General features: G+C 45.7%; 1 protein-coding gene and 1 pseudogene across 1 annotated transcript; both read left to right on the top strand.

The window, feature by feature from the left end:
• Positions 1-154: 154 nt before the first annotated feature.
• On the top strand, positions 155-5,677 carry LOC133883281 (putative pentatricopeptide repeat-containing protein At3g13770, mitochondrial; annotated as a pseudogene).
• On the top strand, positions 5,673-9,718 carry LOC133931121 (uncharacterized). Its single transcript, XM_062377932.1, has 12 exons — positions 5,673-6,192; positions 6,335-6,537; positions 6,955-7,152; positions 7,238-7,309; positions 7,424-7,519; positions 7,597-7,676; positions 7,774-7,852; positions 7,921-8,164; positions 8,243-8,436; positions 8,539-8,659; positions 8,743-8,829; positions 8,928-9,718. Exons 1-12 carry the CDS (start codon positions 5,673-5,675, stop codon positions 9,716-9,718), a joined length of 2,685 nt encoding a protein of 894 aa, XP_062233916.1.
• The last annotated feature ends 10,814 nt before the right edge of the window (positions 9,719-20,532 follow it).

Raw genomic sequence — 20,532 nt, 5'->3', positions numbered from 1 at the left:
GTATTTCATTATATATTACAAAATAGCCCCTATCATTTGTGACATTTACCAATAGCCCCTGGATTGAAATGTGATCACAACCGTTCATTGAGCTGACGGCGGGTGAGCCTTCTATGGCTTAAAAGTGGGGCCCACGGGCAGGAGCAGGGGCAAGGTGGCATCTCTCGTCTCGACGGCGGCGGCGGCGCGAGCGAGGTGTTCGGTGAAATGCCCGCCCGAGCCCGGCGCTCTCGGATACGACGCCACACTCCTCATGCTTGCCGCGGGCGGTTTCCGTAGGTTCCCGGCGGAAGTATGCCTCCCGCGTCGCGCCTCGTCGGGTATGGCGGCGCTCCAGGGGGCCGGCGCCAACGCGCGGTTCCACGACTACGACGGCAGGTTCGCGCGCGCATGGTGGCTGCGGGGTACCGCCCAGCGCTTTACCTGGCGACGCGGCTGGTGATCATGTACGCGAGGTGCGGCGCGCTGGAGGACGCCCGGCACATGCTCGACGGGATGCCGGAGCGGAACGTGGTCTCGTGGACGGCCATGATCTCGGGGTATTCTCAGAATGAACGGCCCTCCGATGCCTTGGAGCTGTTCATCACGATGCTCAGAGCTGGTAAATCACTTCAACCATTTGGTCTTTTTCTGCCGTAGTTGCGCTTATCATTTGGTAACAAAGTGACCATTTATAATAAGATGTGGCATTGGACAGTAGAGGCTAATACTCTAATGGGCAAGGATGACGAACAAAACTATATCTACTTTCCATAGCATGATATCTGGCATTCAAACAAAATGTGTTTCAAAATTTCTACACTGGGCCCATGATCTGTGGTGTTTGAGTTTATCTTTAGTGTAGCGCTTGGTCAGAAACTAAAGTCAGTTTGATAGTAAAGTTCTCATCTATTAATTTATACATGCATCAGGAGCTGCTAAATACATTGTTGTTATGTCTATTAGCATGTATCCCGTACCACTATTCTCCAACTTAACTGTACAGATTTGCCATCACAATTATACATAACAGTCTGTTAAGTCTGTCCTTTTTCCTGTTCAATATGATATACATCGACCATCAAGCTTGCAAGTTTGTTCGGTGTTATATTAACCGATTTTTTTTACATGTATTTAGATACCTTCCAGGATGGTTCATGCAATGCTATTGGACTAACTTATGTCAAATGCATTTTAAAAAAAAGTATGTCAAATGTGTAATCAATTTTACTTCTAACTGGCAGGATGCAAGCCTAATGAGTTCACTTTGGCAACAGTCCTTACATCCTGTACTGGCCCTCAAGGCATAAACCAGATCAAGAAGTCCATTCTCTTGTTCTAAAGACAAATTTTGAGTTGCTCATGTTCCTAGGGAGTTCCCTTCTTGACATGTACGCCAAGTCAGAGAATATCCAAGAAGCTCGGAGGGTGTTCGATATACTTCCAGTAAGGGATGTTGTTTCCTATACTGCCATTTTATCTGGCTATGCCCAATTGGGCCTTGATGAGGAAGCCTTGAACTTGTTCAGGCAGTTGTACTATGAGGGGATGCAATGCAATCAAGTTACCTTCACAGACCTTCTCAATGCATTGTCTGGGCTTGCTTCCCTGGATTATGGCAAGCAGGTTCATGGGCTAATACTTTGTAAAGAGTTACCATTTTTCATGGCTTTACAGAATTCTTTGATTGATATGTACTCCAAATGTGGCAAGCTTTTATACTCACGAAGCGTATTTGACAACATGCCAGAGAGATCAGTCGTTACCTGGAATGCAATACTTATGGGATATGGAAGGCATGGCCTAGCACATGAAGTTGTTCAGCTTTTTACATCTATGCGTGAAGAAGTGAAGCCTGACAATGTTACTCTGTTGGCTGTTTTGTCCGGCTATAGCCATGGTGGGATGGTTGATGAGGGCCTTGACATGTTTGATCTTATGATCAAAGAACAAAGTACAGTCCTCAACATTGAACATTATGGGTGTGTTATTAATCTTCTTGGACGTTCTGGACGCCTTCAGAAGGCATTAAATTTGATACAAAAGATGCCATTTGAGCCAACTCGAGCAATTTGGGGTTCATTGCTTGGCGCTTACAGAGTTCATATTAATGCTCATGTCGGCGAGCTTGTCGCTCAGAAACTTCTTGACATTGAACCAGAAAATGCTGGCAACTATGTGATCCTTTCGAACATTTATGCTGCTGCTGGGATGTGGAAAGATGTTTTCAGAGTGAGGAAGTTAATGTTGAAGAAGACAGTGATAAAGGAACCAGGGCGGAGCTGGATAATTCTTGACAAGGTTATTCACACATTCCATTCTAGTGAGTGTTTCCACCCCATGAGAGAAGATATATATGCTAAGATTAAAGAGATATATGTTGATATTAAAGCAGCTGGTTTTGTTCCCAACCTGAGCTGTGTACTGCATGATGTGGATGATGAACAAAAAGAATGCATGCTTCTTGGCCACGGTGAGAAGCTGGCGATAACTTTTGGACTGATGAGTACTCCTCCAGGGCTAACTATCCGGGTCATGAAGAACCTTCACATCTGCTTTGACTGCCGCAATTATGCTAAGTTTGTTTCAAAAGTTTATGGAAGAGAGATATCCCTCAGGGACAAAAATCAGTTTCATCTACTTGCAGAAGGAGCTTGCACCTGTGGAGATTACTGGTGAAGATATTATTCATATTTTTTTGCTGACAGGGAGAGCTGTTCCCGTGATAATTCTTCCGTTTACGGATATACAATGATCCATTGAACAGACTGAGAGGAGTGAATGGGAAACATCTTGTGCTCCACATTCTGAGTTTAGATCTCTACAGAAGTTCAGAAAAGATTTCCTGCAAGAACCGTAATAATACTTAACATTCATGTTTGTTCAGTCTGCTTTAAAAATCATAGTATGTTCACAAGATATAATGTGATTATCAAAAAACATATTGGAAGTTGTTTCTCTTGTTGGTAGCTTACCTAAATCACTCTAATAACTTCACATGTTATGCTTGCAGACTGCCAGGGCTATTTAAAAGGTTTTGGAGATTTGCAAATTTCAGTTGCCAGATACTCGTACAATGTATCATGTAAGGCATGCTTAAGGTAATTACTCGCTTTATAGGCAGTATATCCAAAGCAAGCACCGAAAAATGCTAATGTTACTGTGAACCAGGAGTTCAAACATTTACATTCATCCAACACACTACATTTCTGCAGAGATAGTTTTAGACTATCTTCAGTTGCATCTCACTGTAGCTACCTTTTATGTTATTTGTTGACAAATGACATATAGTTTTTGAACTTTATACGTTCGGTAAAATTCTCATGGAAAAGTGTGCACCAGAATTTCCCTTCATGGGTACCTTTAAAGTGTTATTAACCTAGACAGATGGAGTGGCAGTGTCTCTATATGGCTAAAAACTAAATCTGACAACTGCATGCATTTTGTTTCCTTCCGCATTTGTGTATCTTTGTGTGAACAAACCATGTTCACTCGTTTTCCACAATGGAGATGTTTAAGCTTTTGGGTGCACGAAACTTAATAATCTTGACCCTATTTTGGTTACAGGCATCTTGGCACTTTCTCTCAAGCACCACTGGCTGTGTGTTCCTTGTAACCTTATGAAGTGAGGTTTCTCAACGGGAAAACTGCAGCTATCGCAGTAAAGCATCAATTCAGTCGGATAGCTGCAGCTGTTGCTGTAAAGTAGCAATTCAGTCATTTCCACTGATCAGATTCTCATCTTGGCATTTCACTCTGCATTTTTTGAGGAGGTAATTTTAGACTATTTTCAGATGCAGCTCACTATAATTTCCAGAGTCATCTTTAGATGTTTCGGAGTATCTTCAGATGCAATTCACCATTGTTAGCCTGTTGCACCCCCCCCCCCCCCCCAAGTCCTTATCACCGTATCACCGTGTGCACTGAGGGTGCCACAACTCAGGTCACATAAAACCTAGTTAGAACTAGCCACAACTGAAGCTGTTACACATTCAGCTATTATTGGTCCCTATAGTTTGTCTTTTTCATGAAGCTACAATAATAACAAGGCCTTTAAAAACTATCATTGTTGTGAATATATAGCTATCTGAGGAAGCTTTTGTGCATATAATTGGTTCCTTTTGTCTGTATCATCATAAATCTAGAATGCTGACAAGGTCCAAAAAATGCCAGAATGGCTGGCATTAGCTATTCACGAAGTTTCTGTTAATATAGGTACTGATCCATAGTATACTGCCTTATCATGGGACAAAGTAAAACGATGAGGTTTTCAAAAACCTATCCTAATTACTTAGTTGAGCGGAATCTACTATACATGTAACAATCATTGATTCTATCATCGCCTTTTTGATGAATCTGGCAAAATGCCAAATGACGAGAAAAGGCTAACATGGTTAGCAGCAGCTATCATAGGAGCCATCTTTATTCATACTGTGACAGATGGCGAACCGATTCTTGGTACTGCCTTGCCAAGAATAACAACGCAATGAAAGGCAGGAACAGAACTGAACATATTGATTTCTTCCCTGCAGTATTTAATCCCATTCAGTGCAGAAGGCAAGATCTGGGAGATAACTCGGTGCAAATTTAGGAATGCCAGCGGTGTATTATGCTCTGTTCGCAATTGTAGCTTCTGGGAATATCTCAGCTTTTGGAACTACGTTAGAATTCGAAATTGTGGCAGAAGAGATCCAAGTTCCTGGAGAATAGTTCATTCAATGGCCACGTAGTTTTTTGAAAGGGACAATGGCAACGTAGTTGACAACCCTTGTTAGCAGTACTAACGCATAGGTAATTAGATGGAGTAGTACGATTTGATCAGGTGATGGCCATTCTTATTAACACCAACGCAGCAATGCGACGTGTTAATCCTTTATTTTAGGATGCACGTAGTTTATGCCATGTTGGGGCGATCCTAACGGGGAGATGTATACCGCTCGCGGGTGTGCCGTGCAGCACTTTAGGTGCTATGTTCATCTTGCTCCCTAGCCTCTCCTCATCGTTCCTCACCTCCAACGAAATCTGACACCCCCTGCGCCGCCACCCTCCTCTGTCTCATGGGGCCCGCCACCGGATCCATTGCCGCTGGCCGATGCCATTCTAACCCTATTAATTTGTTGCCCTGCCCCGACCACCGTCCTCCTACAGCTTCGGCGGTGCCATTGCTACCCATCGCCGGTCTGGCTACCGGCCCAAGGCTTCCCTTGAAGCCCGGGAGCCTCCCACCCCAAACACTAACCCTCCCAACCCTAACCCTGAACTCTAACAGGAAGTAGAGTTGGCAGTGATTATAGATTACCGCGCACAGTATATATCATTTCGGTTCTAATGCGTCACATTGACGGATGGACCTAGCTAGTGCAGGGCTGGCTTGAGTAGGGCTTAACTGGGCCGTACCAGGACTTTCTTTGCCCAGGGAAGGAGAAGGACCAGCCACCGTGTGAGTCAGTCGTTACCAGCCAACACGTGGGAGTTATCCGAACTCACCTCCTCGATTTGACGACTTCGTCGGCCACGCCACGCAGTGTGTTCGGTAGTTGGTTACTCGCTCTCCCGATAATTCTCCTGCGTTTTTACCACTCCCCATCGCTTGGTCTTCTGGCATGGCATTGGCGCCTATGTATACGCCCGTTCGCTGGTGACGCCGCCTTCACTCGCTCGCTCGCTCACTCACTGGTCGCGGACTCTCATCGATGGCGCGGAGCTTGGCTGGGCCACCATTGGCCGCGGCGGCGGCAGCGGCGGTACTGCTGTGCGCGGCGTTCTTGGAGCGCGGCGCGGCGCTGCACCTGTGCACGGACCGGCTGTTCAACGACACGCAGGGCCGGCACGAGGACGGGCTGCCGCACCTGACCCCGACGGAGGAGGCCACGTGGATGGCGCTGCTCCCGCGCAGGCTCCGCGGCGGCAGCGCTAGGGTGGAGTTCGACTGGCTGGCGCTCTACCGCAGCCTGACGCGCGGAGCAGATGCCGGCGGCCGGCCGGTCCCCCCGGGGGAGCTGCTGTCGCCGGCGTCCCTGCACGACGTCCGCCTCGACGACCCCGACGGGTCCATGTACTGGCAGGCGCAGCAGACCAACCTCGAGTACCTACTGTACCTCGATCCCGACCGCCTCGCCTGGACCTTCCGCCAGCAGGCCGGACTCCCGACCGTCGGGGAGGCCTACGGCGGGTGGGAGGCCCCGGACGGCGAACTCCGTGGCCATTTCGTAGGTACGTGCTGACTTGACATATGCACCACCTGTCTGTTTCGTTGCCGCTTTCTCATTTGGTGATCAAGACTAGTTCTTTCTCTGTTTCTTGCACTGGCCTCGATCTCCATCGTCTGAGCAGGTTGGTCGTGTGTGTTTCGCAGGGCACTACTTGAGCGCGAGCGCGTACATGTGGGCGAGCACGCACAACGACACCCTCAGGGAGAGGATGACGAGGGTGGTGGACATTCTCTACCACTGCCAGAAGAACATCGGCACGGGGTACCTCTCGGCGTATCCCGAGACAATGTTCGACTTGTATGACCAGCTGTCCGAGGCATGGTCGCCCTATTACACCATCCACAAGGTATATACTCCCTCCATCCAAAAATATAAGGCCTATCACAATTTTGGAAAAGTTTTTAAAAATATACTTTAATCATTAATTTATTTTGCAATATGTTATCAATTGCTACTAAATCAATATCGTATTAAAAGATCTATAAAATACGGATCTATTGATATAACTTGTGTGCATTAAAATATGTATATAATTTGATTAATTGTTGGTCAAAATTTATGAAGTTTGACCTTTTCAAATCCTAATACGCTCTATATTTTGGGATGCAGTGAGCATGTGCTAATGTTGTTCTTCCTTGTTTTGTTCCATCCAAGGCCTTGCCTGTATGTCATTTGGTTTCATTTGTTGAAGCCACCTTATGTGGAATCCTCTGTTGTTGCTGCTGTTCTTGTTGCGAGTTATGACGCTTTGGTGTTTTGACAGATCATGCAAGGACTTCTTGATCAGTACACATTGGCTGGGAATAAGAAAGGTCTTGATATGGTAGTGTGGATGACTGACTACTTCAGCAACCGCGTGAAGAATTTGATACAGAATTACACTATTCAGAGGCACTGGGAAGCAATGAACGAGGAGACAGGTGGATTCAACGATGTCATGTATCAGCTCTATACTATAACGGTAATTTTAGTGTCATCGCAGTCAGAAGTGGTCACAATTGTGGTATTATATTGTTCTTACAGGGCTCCTCTTATACTCCCTGCAGAAAGACCAGAAGCATTTGACGATGGCTCATCTTTTCGATAAACCATGCTTCCTCGGACCACTTGGTCTTCATGTCAGTACTTTCAGTTTTATTTGTAGTTCCCCCCCCCCCCCCCCCATTTTTTTTCCTTCTACGTTTCTAGTCTTCCTTAGTGCCCTTTAAATGATATCGATTTTCTCTTTTCAGGATGATGACATATCGGGTTTGCATGTTAACACGCATCTCCCTGTCCTCATTGGTGCACAGAAGAGATATGAAGTCGTTGGTGATCATCTTTACAAGGTAAATTTGAAGTTATTTGGAGCTTTACCATAGACTCCACCGTGATGGACTGAATACAAAACTATTTCGTGGCACAGGACATCTCAACATTCCTGTTTGATGTGGTAAATTCTTCTCATACGTTTGCAACAGGAGGCACATCTACCATGGAACATTGGTGAGTCATAATGCCTAGTATCACCATATATATACATTTCTCGGAGAATTCATGACTTCATTGTAATCTCTCTCTCCAAATTCTTTTTACATGCCAGGCATGACCCAAAGCGACTTGTCGATGAGATCAAAATCAGCTCGAATGAGGAGACTTGCGCCACCTACAACTTCCTGAAGGTAGCAGCCCCATTCCTTGTCTTCGATCACATTGCCAGAAGACAATCCTGAAACTTGCTTGTCTGCAGGTCTCCCAAAACCTTTTCCGGTGGACCAAGGAAGCTAAGTACGCTGACCACTACGAGAGGTTGCTCATCAATGGGATCATGGGCAACCAAAGGGGAACACAGCCTGGTGTCATGCTCTACTTCCTTCCCATGGGTCCTGGTCGATCAAAGAGCATCAGCGGCCGGCCCCCCTCTGGCCTTCCCCCCATGAACCCGGGGGGATGGGGTGGTCCAAATGACACATTTTGGTGCTGCTATGGAACAGGTAATTCATTCTCGAACACTAATCTGAAAGTGACATTGTTTCTTGTTGTCTTCTGAATCTTCTGGTTTGCATTGGCAGGGATAGAATCGTTCTCAAAGCTAGGGGGTTCCATATATTTCCTGGAGGAGGGTGAAATGCCGGGGCTATACATCATTCAGTACATACCGAGCACTTTCGACTGGAAAGCTGCAGGCCTTACTGTCAAGCAGCAGGCCAAGCCTCTCTTCTCAACGGATCCTTATTTTGAAGTTTCACTCGCAGTTTCTGCAAAGGTAGCTTCTGAATGTCAACCAGCCATAATCTGCAGGCTCCGTTGTTGGATGCAAGAATCAAAATGGTATCATCTTCTTTTTTGTGCCTTTTCATACGTGCAGGGAGATGCCAAACTAGCAAAGGTGAGCGTGAGGATACCGTCATGGACATCCACCAATGGCGCAACGGCAATTCTAAATGGCCAAAAGCTCAACTTGGCATCTTCTAGCAACTCCACTGATGGTATGCATATTGGCAATGTTTCATATGACTGAGTATAGGAGTAATTCCTCATTCCTGCTTCATGCTTTGTGTTCTCCTGACAGGTGGTTTCCTCTCCGTGACCAAATTTTGGAGTGATGATACTTTGTGTCTCCAATTCCCCATCACCCTAAGAACTGAGGCAATAAAAGGTATTAAATCTGAGACAAATATCGGCATTGATCGTTTTCGGCTCGACGCAATTTAGGTGTCTGAACTTAGAGGCTGAAATGGAGGGTTTTCTTTTCAGATGACCGGCCGGAGTACGCATCCATCCAGGCAGTGCTGTTCGGGCCGCACCTCCTCGCCGGCCTGACGCACGGCAACCTGCCGGTGACAACCAGCAACCACTCCAACGACGGCCTGACCCCGGGCATCTGGGAAGTGAACGCCACCAACGCCGCCTCCGTCACTGACTGGGTCAACCCGGTCTCCTCCGAGTCGCTCAACTCGCAGCTCGTCACCCTGACGCAGAGCTCCGGCGGGCGGACCCTCGTCCTGTCGGTGTCGATCGCTGATGGCAAGCTGGCAATGCAGGAGATGCCTGCTCCAGGGAGCGACGCGTGTGTGCACGCCACGTTCCGCGCCTACGGCCCCGCCGGCGCCGGCGGGCTGCAAGGGCCGAACGTAACGATCGAGCCGTTCGACAGACCGGGCATGGCGGTCACAAACGGCCTCACCATCGGCCGCCCGAAGGGCCGCGACGCGCTGTTCAACGCCGTGCCGGGGCTGGACGGCACGCCGGGCTCGGTGTCCCTGGAGCTCGGCACCAGGCCGGGGTGTTTCCTCATGGCCCCCGCGGGCGCAAATGCCACGCAGGTCGGCTGCCAGGGCGGCAACGGCGCCGGAGCCAGCGCCAGCGACGACACGGCGTTCCGCTGCGCCGCGAGCTTCGCGCGGGCCGCGCCGCTGAGGCGATACCACCTGCTGAGCTTCGCGGCGCGCGGGACGGAGCGGAACTTCCTCCTGGAGCCGCTGCGGAGCCTCCAGGACGAGTTCTACACCGTCTACTTCCGCCTCGTCTCCGACGACGACAGCTGATCGGAGCACCGCACGGTGTGTCCATGTGAATGAATTTAAGGACTGGACAGATCACACTACTCACTGTGTTTGGACTGTACAATGATAACCTGTATCTCCCATCAACATTGAACAATAATAATGCGTCTTGAATCGAGTGGATGAATATTGGATGCCATGCAAGCCCCCCGATCGATGCAATTTCGGTTTGAAAAGTGCCGGGGGCTATGTATCAACAGTGTATCTATAATTGTTTACAGCCCTTCGATGAAACTTATTTCAATGATATGGTAGTTAAACTTAGAACCAAAGATGTATTAATTAACGATCTTAAGGAAACATTCAGCTACCTTGAAAGTATTGTATGATGCTTAACCCTGAGAAATGCACATTCGACATCCCGTCCAGCAAACTTCTTAGTTCTATAGTGTCAAGTCGAGGCATTAAGGTTAATCCAGGCAAAATCAAGACTCTTGATCAGATACGGTCACCTCAAACACCGAAGAAAATTCAAAAACTAACAGGATTCATAGTGGCCCTTGGTCAATTCATCTCTAAGATGGGAAAATGAGGGATGCCTTTTTTTCAAGCTGCTAAAGAAGCACCACCGGTTCGAGTGGTTGGAACAAGCGGAGAAGGCTTTTCAAGACTTAAAAAGGCATTTATTATGTCCGTTGATTCTAATCCCGCCTAGCAAAAAAGATGAGCTCTTTTGTATATTGTAGCTACCTCACAAGTTGTGAGCCTAATCTTGGTTGTCAAGCAGGACTACCCCGAGAAGAAGGCCAAGATCTAGAAGCCGGTTTACTATGTGAGCGAAGTCCTACATGATGCTAAGCTATGATACCCGCAAGTGTAGAAGTTACTGGATGCAGTCCTGATGACTTCCTGGAAGCTACAATATTATTTTCAAGCACACAAGATCACTGTCGTGATGACATATCCGCTAAAGGATGTTATATGTAATATGGAGGCTACTGGACGAATCGCGCAATGGGCGATCGAGCTCAACGAGTTCGACGTAAAACTACGCATCACGAACAAACATTAAATTGAGAGTACTAGAAGAATTCATCATCGAGTGGATAAATGTTGAGGAAATAAAGCCAAATGTGACCGAGGACCACTGGACGCTCTTCTTTGATGGATCCCTCATGCTTCAAGGCTCGGGGTCTAGCATCATGCTCAAATCTCCAATAGGTGATGAACTCAGATACATTGTTCAATTAGAATTTAAAGCTTCCAACAATGTTGCAGAATACGAAGAACTAGTAAACAAGCTCCACATAGCTATATCACTTGGAATCAGGCGACTACTCATGAAAGGGGACTTATAGCTAGTTGTAAACCAAGTGCAAAAAGAGTACCAATGCTTAGGCGACAACATGGTAGCTTATCTGAGCAAAGTACAAAAGCTCGAGCAAAAGTTTGAATGGCTAGAAGTCACACACATTCGGAGAGGTGAAAACTCCACCACTGATGAACTCGCCATGCTTTCTTCGATTTGTTCTCCCACACCCGTAGGAGTCTTCGTCGAGAAACTCCTCAAAACATCTATCTCGATAAACTTGAGCACAGATGTTGCCTAACTCTGCCAGCAGTCTGGTCGGGTTAGCGAGTAAAATCCACAGACACAGTATTTGCACTACTCGAACATGAGCTGACTTGGATGATTCTATTTCGAGCCTATCTCAAAGATCGAGAGATCCCTGACGATTATGCATCTGTAGAGAAAATTGCTCGTAAGTCCAAGTTATATTCTCTGGCAGGCATCAAGCTCTACCGAAAGGGGAGTAAATGAATCTTGATGAAGTGCATTACTCAAGAAGAGGGTAATAAAATATTGCTCAATATCCATGGTCGACTACCCTCTCGGATGCTTTCAAGCTGGTCCAAAATGCAAAAGCTGCCAATTTTTTGGAAGGCAAATCACTCGACCGGCCTAAGCTCTGCAAAAAGTTCCTCTTTCTTGGCATTTCTTCGTCTGGGGCTTGGATATCCTGAGACCATTCCTAAGGGGCCAATGTGGTTTCAAATTCCTATTCGTGGCTATCGACACGTTCACTCAGTGGATTGAGGTCGAACCAATGGGGAAGATTACTGCAGAAGTGGCTAAGAAGTTAATGAGAAGTATAATTACTCAATATGATATTCCGCATCGAATAATTACGGATAATTGTAGCCAATTTAGAAGTGGAACCTTTACTGCGTTCTGTGAATAATTTGGCATAAAAACTTGTTTCACTTTAGTAGCTCACCCTCAAAGCAACAGTCAGGTTTAGCGTGCCAATGGTATAGTACTGCAAGGTAATAAAACTCAGGTTTTCGATAAGCTGAAAGCTTACTCAAAATGCTGGGTGAAGTAACTTCCCTCTGTAGTATGGGCTATTTGTACCTCGACTAATAGGGCCACCGGTAAAACTCCTTTCTTTTTAGTCTATAGAGCAGAAGCAGTGCTTCCGACTGAACTGCAGTTTAGATCACCACGAGTGGAAAGTTACTCAGAAAAGACGCAAGAGAAGTTATGAGCAGATGATATCAATACTCTAGGAGTACCGTGATTGAGTGTCCATACAAGTGACGAAGTATCAACAAGCGTTGCATAGGTATCACAGTGAGAAAATCCAACCCAAAAAACTCACTACTGGGGGACCTTGTTCTTCAAAAGGTACAGAAACATGCTAGGCGTCATAGTAATCATCTAAGTAGGAAGGATCTTACATAGTAGTCGAAGTCACTCGACCTGGATCAGCACGACTATCTACTCCAAACGTGAAGATCTTAACAACTCATAGAGTATCGATCAACTCTGACAGTTTCATTATATATAAGGTAAGTTAAAGGTAAGTTGATTACATTTTGATTAGACTGACTACCCTATTATATATTTTTCTTTTTGACCTGTGTAGCTAGCACAAAGTTGATAGAAAGAATTCACCTAGCTCTTGCAAATAGTGAAGATCCATCACCTTCAAGAGTTCATAAGTATGTGGACCCCTACTTGCCCTCAAACGAGTCGAGGAACCTTTTTTCTCATCCATGGGGCGGCAGCTGATCTCCCTAAGAACTAGCCACCAACCAACATAAAAGCCAGGCATAGTGGCCGAGGCAAAGACCATACTGGAGTTGCTGACCGGCACTGGCAATGTTGAGTGACCCTCCACAGGACGTGGAGGCAATCTGGTGGTTGTCGACAGAGAAGATGACCACACTTTCTTCACCACCGGAAGCTCAGGGACTCCACCGCCAAAAACCTCATCGACGACCTGGTCGATGATCTCTTCAAGATCACAACCATCGACATCTCCTTCTTGTGCATCCCGCGTCGCTAACTCCTACGCCGTTTGCTTCGTGGTGTAGGCATCGAGGAAGCACCAGAGGTGCCAAGTGAACGACCGAAGACCCTTAACAAACATTTTGTTCCCTCTCCTCTTAAACCTCTCACTCGATTCCTCTTAATTGGAGGAAACAATGGACATCTTAAGCTAGGAACAGTGTTGGATCGGATTATCGATGGCGTGAGCTATGAACCTATAACATGATGTTCTCTTGGAGATCTTCTTCTTCATCAAGGAAACTTTTCTCTCCCCGGAACTCCTTCCCTGGTCTCCCTTCTTCTCGATCTCCTCTAGTTTGTTACAAGTGTTTGAACTTAAAGGTTGAAATGGTGAATTTTTGTTTCAGATGATCGACAAGAGTATGCATCCATCCAAGCAGTGTTGTTCGGGCCACATCGTCAACTACTTGGGAAGGGAACATCAAGAATAGAAGATTTTGGACGAGGAAGAATGGAACAGAGGAGAGTTCATATGGTGTTCTCAAGTGTTCTTACAGTTCTTACTCCTTCCACAAGTCCAACTCAGTTTATATACCACTAGTACAACTATCTTAACCATGACTAACTACCTCACCCACTCTGGACCACACACACACACACTAGTTGGGATGTCGCTGACTTCTGCTACTCACATCTTTAGTTTCGTTAGGCTCAATGACTATAGGTTCTTCAGTTTCATCAGGTGCGGCAATTCCTTCAAGGACGCTACTAACAATCACCTCCTACCTGAAGACAAGCTTGACCCCAAGCAGGTGCATGCAGGAAACATTGTTTTAGGGCATCAATGTCCTCCCAAGTAGCCATATCATCTGGCATACACGACCAACAGATGAGAGCCTGGGCCACTGTTGAGGATCCTCTTGTAGTCAAACGCCTACCTAGAACTTGTACTAGAATCTGCAAACCCTGCTGGTCGTCAAGCAAGACTGAAACGAGTTTATGCTTGGATCCAACTGCCTTCTTAAGCTGAGATACATGGAACACAGGGTGAACAACTGCAGAATTTGGAAGCTCAAGCTTATATGCCACTGCACCAATCTTAGCAGAATGCGATAAGGCCCATAGAATTTGAATGCCAAGTTATGGTTAGCCCTTCTTGCCAATGAAGATTGAACATAAGGTTGCAATTTCAAAAATACCATTTCATTAACCTCGAAAATCCAATCAAATCGTTTCTTGTCAGCTTGCACTTTCATCTGGTGCTGAGCTCGAAGCAAGTGTTGCCTAACCAATCTTGTCATGAGTTCTCACTCTTGGAACCAGTCTTGCAGTTCAGGAATGACACTCACAATAGAAGGATCAATGCCAAAATGACGTGGTGGATGAACATAAAGCACTTCAAATGGAGATTTACCTAGTGTACTATTATGGCAAGTATTATACCAGTATTCAACTAGACCCAACCAAGAACTCCACTTATGTGGGCAAGCATTCATAAAACGATGCAAAAATGTCTCTAAGCACTGATTAACACGCTCAGTTTGACCATCCATTTGTGGGTGGTACGATGTGCTCATACGCAACCGAGTTCCTGAGAGGCGAAACAACTCTTACCAAAAGATACTAGTGAAAATCTTATCTCTGTCAGAGATGATGGTTGTGGGCATACCATGCAATTTGTAAATGTGATCTAGGAACAACTTAGCAACCTTTGTTGCAGAGAAAGGGTGTAGTAAAGGAAGGAAGTGGGCATACCAGGAAAACTTATCCACAATCACCAAAATGCAGTTAGCTGACGATGAATGGGGCAAGCCCTCTATGAAGTCCATGGACAATACCTGCCTGGACTGATGAGGTATGGGTAGAGGTTGCAAAAGACTAGGGTAAAAATCTTTATCTGGCTTGGCCTGCCAACAAATGGTACAACAAGACCCAAAGTGTTTAATGTCAGATTTCATGCTTTCTAATGGAATAATTGCTTGATACAGCGATAGGTGATAGGGAACACTGAATGGTAGCCTATTGCACTATCATGTAAGGCTCAAATGACTTGTTGTTGCAGTCCTTTGTGACTTTCCAGCCACACTCGACCCTTGTACTGAATAATTGCATATTCAAGTTTGAAATTGCTTGAAGAGTCTGGCTGACAGACAACTCGGTGAGAAGATACTGAGCTCGAGGGTCATCTGCATAACCTTGGACAACTGATTGAAGCCATTACGAGCTGCAAGATGAGAGAAACATTAATGAGCTTGCAGGCTTTGGATGTCATGACAACGCATCCGTCACCCTATTGTCGAATCCCTTCTTATGTACAATACGAAATTGCAAGCCCAGGAGCTTAGTAGACACTTTTTGTTCCCAAGGAGTGCTCAACTTATGCTCATTCAGATGTTCAAGACTGCGATGATCAGTGTATATCACAAATTCACCATGTTGAAGATATGATCGCCACTTATCAAAAGGTTGAAAGTCCACTATCAATATTGCCAGATATTCCTTTTCATAGGTCGAAAGGCCACGGGTTCGAGGTCCCAAAGCCTTACTGACAAAAGAGAGAGTGTGACCTTCTTGATACTACTGCAGAAACCCCCTTCACTGCCGGCTCCAAAACCACCTTCACTACCGGTTTTGGAGCCGGCAGTGGGCAACGGGCAGTGATAGTTGTGGACTATCACTGCCGGCTTGGTGGACCAGAAATGGAGGGCCTTATCACTGCCAGCTCAAGGATTCAATCGACAGTGATACCTAAGGCATCACTGCCGGCTAAATCCTTCAGCCAACAGTGATAAACCTGAAATCACTACCGGCTAGAGGATTCAACCAGCAGTGTTTTACCTCTCCTCCCTCCCCTTCTCCCTCTATCTGTCCTCTTTGTACTCCTTCTCACTCCTCGATCTCTCTATCTCTCTCCCTCAATGCATGCATACAATGATACATATATTTAATATAAATTAATAATAAAAGCACCTTCATTAATAACATAGTAATGAACACATATTTCAAGTCATAGGCATCGACAAGCACACATATATACATAATAGTTCTCACAAGTCACCCCCTGAAAAGTCGGTTGAGTTCAGCCAGTCCAGTATCCCTCTACCTCTACATCTACCTCTCCCGCGATGAGGACTGCATCTCCACACTGTCGACTATTGGTGTGTGTACGTCCTGGGCCGCCGGGGGGCCGATGGTGGTGGAGCGGAGGACCCTACCACGCCTAATCGACCACAGCATTGCCTAAGCTCCAAGCTCATCGGCGTGTCAAAGACATCGAAGTCTGACGCCTGAACGCCTCTACGGTTTGAGCCTTCAGCCTCCTCCGCAGCACACTGATGGGCCACCCTCTCGTCCTCCTCCTCCTGGGCACGCTTACGGGACGCAGCTTCTTGCTCCTCCGTAGCGCATAGCTGATGGGCCAACCTCTTATCCTCCTCCTGGGCACACTTCTTGGCCACTGCTTCTTGCTCCTCCTTCGTGTCATCGTTGGAAGGCCATCGCGTCGATACCAATTTCGCATCATACACAGTAATTCATATCATTCATTAATAAATAGTAATTAATGATATACATTAATATTGTGTTATTTGGCGAAATATAACACGTTGTCAAGCCCCTTGGTAGCCTTCCTCCTTATCGCATACTCTCTGCTAGAAGGAATGGTGTCATCTGAAGATCTGTCACGCATGGACGGCACAATCGATTCATGAAACTCGCTGTTTGGGTTGATAATATGTTACAAGAAGAACCTGGTGATCTATTCTTGAAGGGCATATATTTTTGCAGGTTGTAACGCATTTGTGCGTACTTTCGAGCGTTAGGTTTGAAGAATCAAAAGAATTAGTCCTTGAACACATATAGAAATTGAAAAGAAGGTATCAATATGTTATTTCATACCTCAAGATCATTGAACCTAATAGCGTCTCCGTCCGGGTTGAATGCGTGCATGTTAGTAACAACATAAAACGCGCAGAGATTGTTGCCGGCTAGCTACCTCATACACTTCAAGAGGAAAGGATTCGTTAGTGGAATGAATTGAACCTTTTTATTCAGTAGGAAATGTAAGACATGAATATTCCCTACGTACCGGAAAGTCGGTTTTTACATCATATTGCTTCCTGAATGAAAAGTAGATTATACACTTTTTTCGGTATCTTATGTACGACTTGTACGTGAATATGAATACCAATTAAACTTAGATGCAATTGTCGAGAAGATTAAATGATTGAGTTAACCTGTTTAGCATGTCGATGAGGTGTTGGTAAGTCGTCTTATCTCTCTTTTGTGAGTCCAAGACAATGATCATGCTCAAGTCTGGGTGGATGACATGGAGGATCCAATGAAAACTACAGAATATGTTACCATAGCAAATTAGTACTAGAATCGAGTTTCCCATAAAATGAGGACGCCCTGGCGCACAAACACTTACTCATAATTGTAGGGTAAGAGTATGAATTTCTTGTATTGGTGGTGAAGCAGACACTTCAATAAGTAGTCCTCGGTGAAGTCTGGATTCTTCCTTATAAGTTTCTGGTTCACAAGCCCAGGATCGATGAATCCTACTTGCTTATCTAAGTCTTGTCCGCATGCTTGGATCTCCATTCTACGAAAGAGAGAAGTTAGTTATGCAATTTCAAGATACAAAATCATATAACGTGAATTATATGCATAAATCACTTATAGAGTCCACACTCTAACTATAGCCACATCGAGGACATCTTCCTTATACAGTTCATACAAGTCCTTGAAATACACCCAGAAGGAGCCATCCCCATTGAGGAAATAATCATCTGTATAACTTACGGGGAATGCCTGAAAACCCTGTCTGGAATGCTTCAAGTACCACTGATGTAATCAGCACATTTGAGTTGTAAGGTTTCTTTCTATATCTGGTTTGACCAAAGGTTTGGTCAACTCAAACGGCCATGTAACATCCAAATTTTGGATATCCGCTCCCACAGTAAGCCATGCTAGTTCCTCTGTTGTTATTCTTGATTCAGCCAGGAAGTCCGCAATGCTTGGAGCATCCTTAATGATTGGGTCTGACTTGCTCTTGGCCTACTTCTTGCTGATGCGTTCATAGTCAGTTGGTGGCTTTCTTGAAGCCACCCCCGTCTGTTTAACTTTGGTCATTTTCGTGAAAATTTTCACGACATCTTCAGGCACAACAGGCTTCGGTCGAGGTGGTGGATGATGGAAATGAGACGTGACACTAGCATCCACAATCTTTTTGGTTTCCTCAGCAGTGAGTGAATAGACATCCTTGGGTTTCGCAAACTTCTTAGATGTCACCGACTTCTTAGCTGATGTCTGCTTGGATGCTGTGGAACCTAATCGTGTTTTCTATGCTGATGGCTGGGTTCTTGATGGTGCTGGCTTCTTGAGCGGTGGACTTCTTTGAGGCGATGGCTGATGAGATGGACTTCTACTAGGAGATGGGTGAGGAGAGGGAGATCTAAGAGGCGACAACAGCCCGAGGTGTACTGGATAGTAGAGGTTCTCAGGAGCTGTCCTTGGTGAAAACACTATGTAGACCTTCTCCCACGCGATAAATGTGTGCTCATTCTCTCCTATAGTGTTTGCCCCCTCCTCTGCGGGGTAGTCCACCTCAACATAGCGGTACTGGTCAACTGCCTCATCTACTTCGACGATAATGTAGCCCTCCGGTATCGTGTGAGTCACGGGGATAAGCCACGCTGGAGGCCACCTTGATGGTAATGTTCCTAGCACCAATGTTTAGTTCACACGGTGTCCGTGCTGTGATGAGGTCCACATGATAAGTGATGGAGTCAGCTCCTAGAATTCCCATAGACGCACAGCTACTCCAACTATTCTCCCTTCATTATGATCACGGTGTACATAGGAAGATTTGTCGGTGTCTTCCATGGGACCTAGGTCGACGTCCTCTCAGAAAGGAGGTAGCATGTCAAATTGATTGTAGTCTTACTCGTCAACAACATTCTCCACTCTAACAATCCTTCTTTTTTCTTGAAGAACCACACGACACTCCTCCTTGTTAGCCGGATCTGGGTCCTTTACATAGAAAACTTGCATAACATCATTCGCAAGTACGGATGTGTCTTCTCTGTATCCAACGAGTTTTTGGTCCATTGTAGTCATACCGTACTTGTCGATCTTCACACCCCTTAGGAGTCTGACCCATTGGCACAGGAAAAGAGTAACTTTTAACACTCCATAGTCGAGCTCCCAGATCTACTCTACGAGTCCGTAGTAGGTCTCCCTATTTCTATTGCAGTCGTAGGCATCTATACGGACACCGCCATTTTGGTTGGCGCTCTTATTATCCTGAGCTCTTGTATAAAATGTATAGCCATTTATGTCATATCCTTGGAATATGAGGATTGTGGTTGACGGTCCGTGAGCCAACACAATCAACTAAGCACACTCTATCTGCTTATACATCACCTGTCTACGTAACCAGGCGCCAAAATGATCTCGGTGCTCTCGCGCGATCCAAACATCAGACTTCCCTGGGTTTATGGTGCGTATCATCTTCTGGTGTTCTTCGACATATGGATCCACTACAACTGATTATTGCAGAACTGCGAAATATGCTTGCGTGAATGAAACATGGTCGTTAGTGCGGAATGAGTTTGTACCTATCGTCCCTTTCCCCTGTAGCCTCCCCTCATGACGAGATACAGGCACACCAATCGATTTGAGATTCATGTAGTTGACGCAGAAATCAATGACCTCCTCGGTTCCCCAGCCCTCGGCCATGCAGCCTTCCAGTCGATTTTGGTTACGAACATATTTCTTCAGAACTCCCATGAACCTCTCGAAAGGGTACATCTGATGCAGAAACACGGGGCCAAGAATCCGTATCTCTTTCACAATATGAACAATGAGATGCACCATGATATCAAAAAACGATGGAGGGAACAATGCCTCAAGCTGGGATAGAGTCTCGACCACGTCTTCCTGCAGCTTATCTAGTTTGGTCGGATCGATGGCCATATGTGATGTCGCGTTGAAGAATGAACACAGCTTTATGATTGGGTTTCAGACATTCGGCGGCAGAATACCTCTAATTGTAATTGAAAGTATCCGTGTCATCATCACATGACAATCATGAGACTTCATGCCAGTTAATTTCAAATCTTTCATATTTACTAGTCTCTTTATGTTGGCGGAGTAACCCGATGGAACTTTGATTCCATGCAAGCACTTGCACATTGCAATTTTCTCTGCCTTGCTCATACTGTAGCTAGTGGGACCAAGATATTTGTTGCCTTCTTCCATATCTTCAGGATGTAGATCCTGTCTGAGTTTCAAACATTTCAGGTCCTTCCGTGCTTGGAGTGTATCATTTGTTTTGCCAGGTATGTCTAGTAACATACCAATCAAGTTATCACACACGTTCTTCTCAATGTGCATGACATCAATTGCGTGTCGAACCACCAAATCCGGCCAATAAGCTAAGTCATAAAAAATAGATTTTTTAAACATAGGAGCTTTAAGATTGGATTTTGGAACCGGTGTACTCCCGCGTCCCTTTCCAAGGATAACCCTAAGTTCCTTTACCATGTCATATACC

Source organism: Phragmites australis, chromosome 10 (genome assembly GCF_958298935.1).
Source record: "Phragmites australis chromosome 10, lpPhrAust1.1, whole genome shotgun sequence".
NCBI lineage: Eukaryota > Viridiplantae > Streptophyta > Magnoliopsida > Poales > Poaceae > Phragmites > Phragmites australis.
The sequence above is the reverse complement of the archived record's forward strand: the minus strand, read 5'-3'. Positions and strand labels throughout refer to the sequence as shown.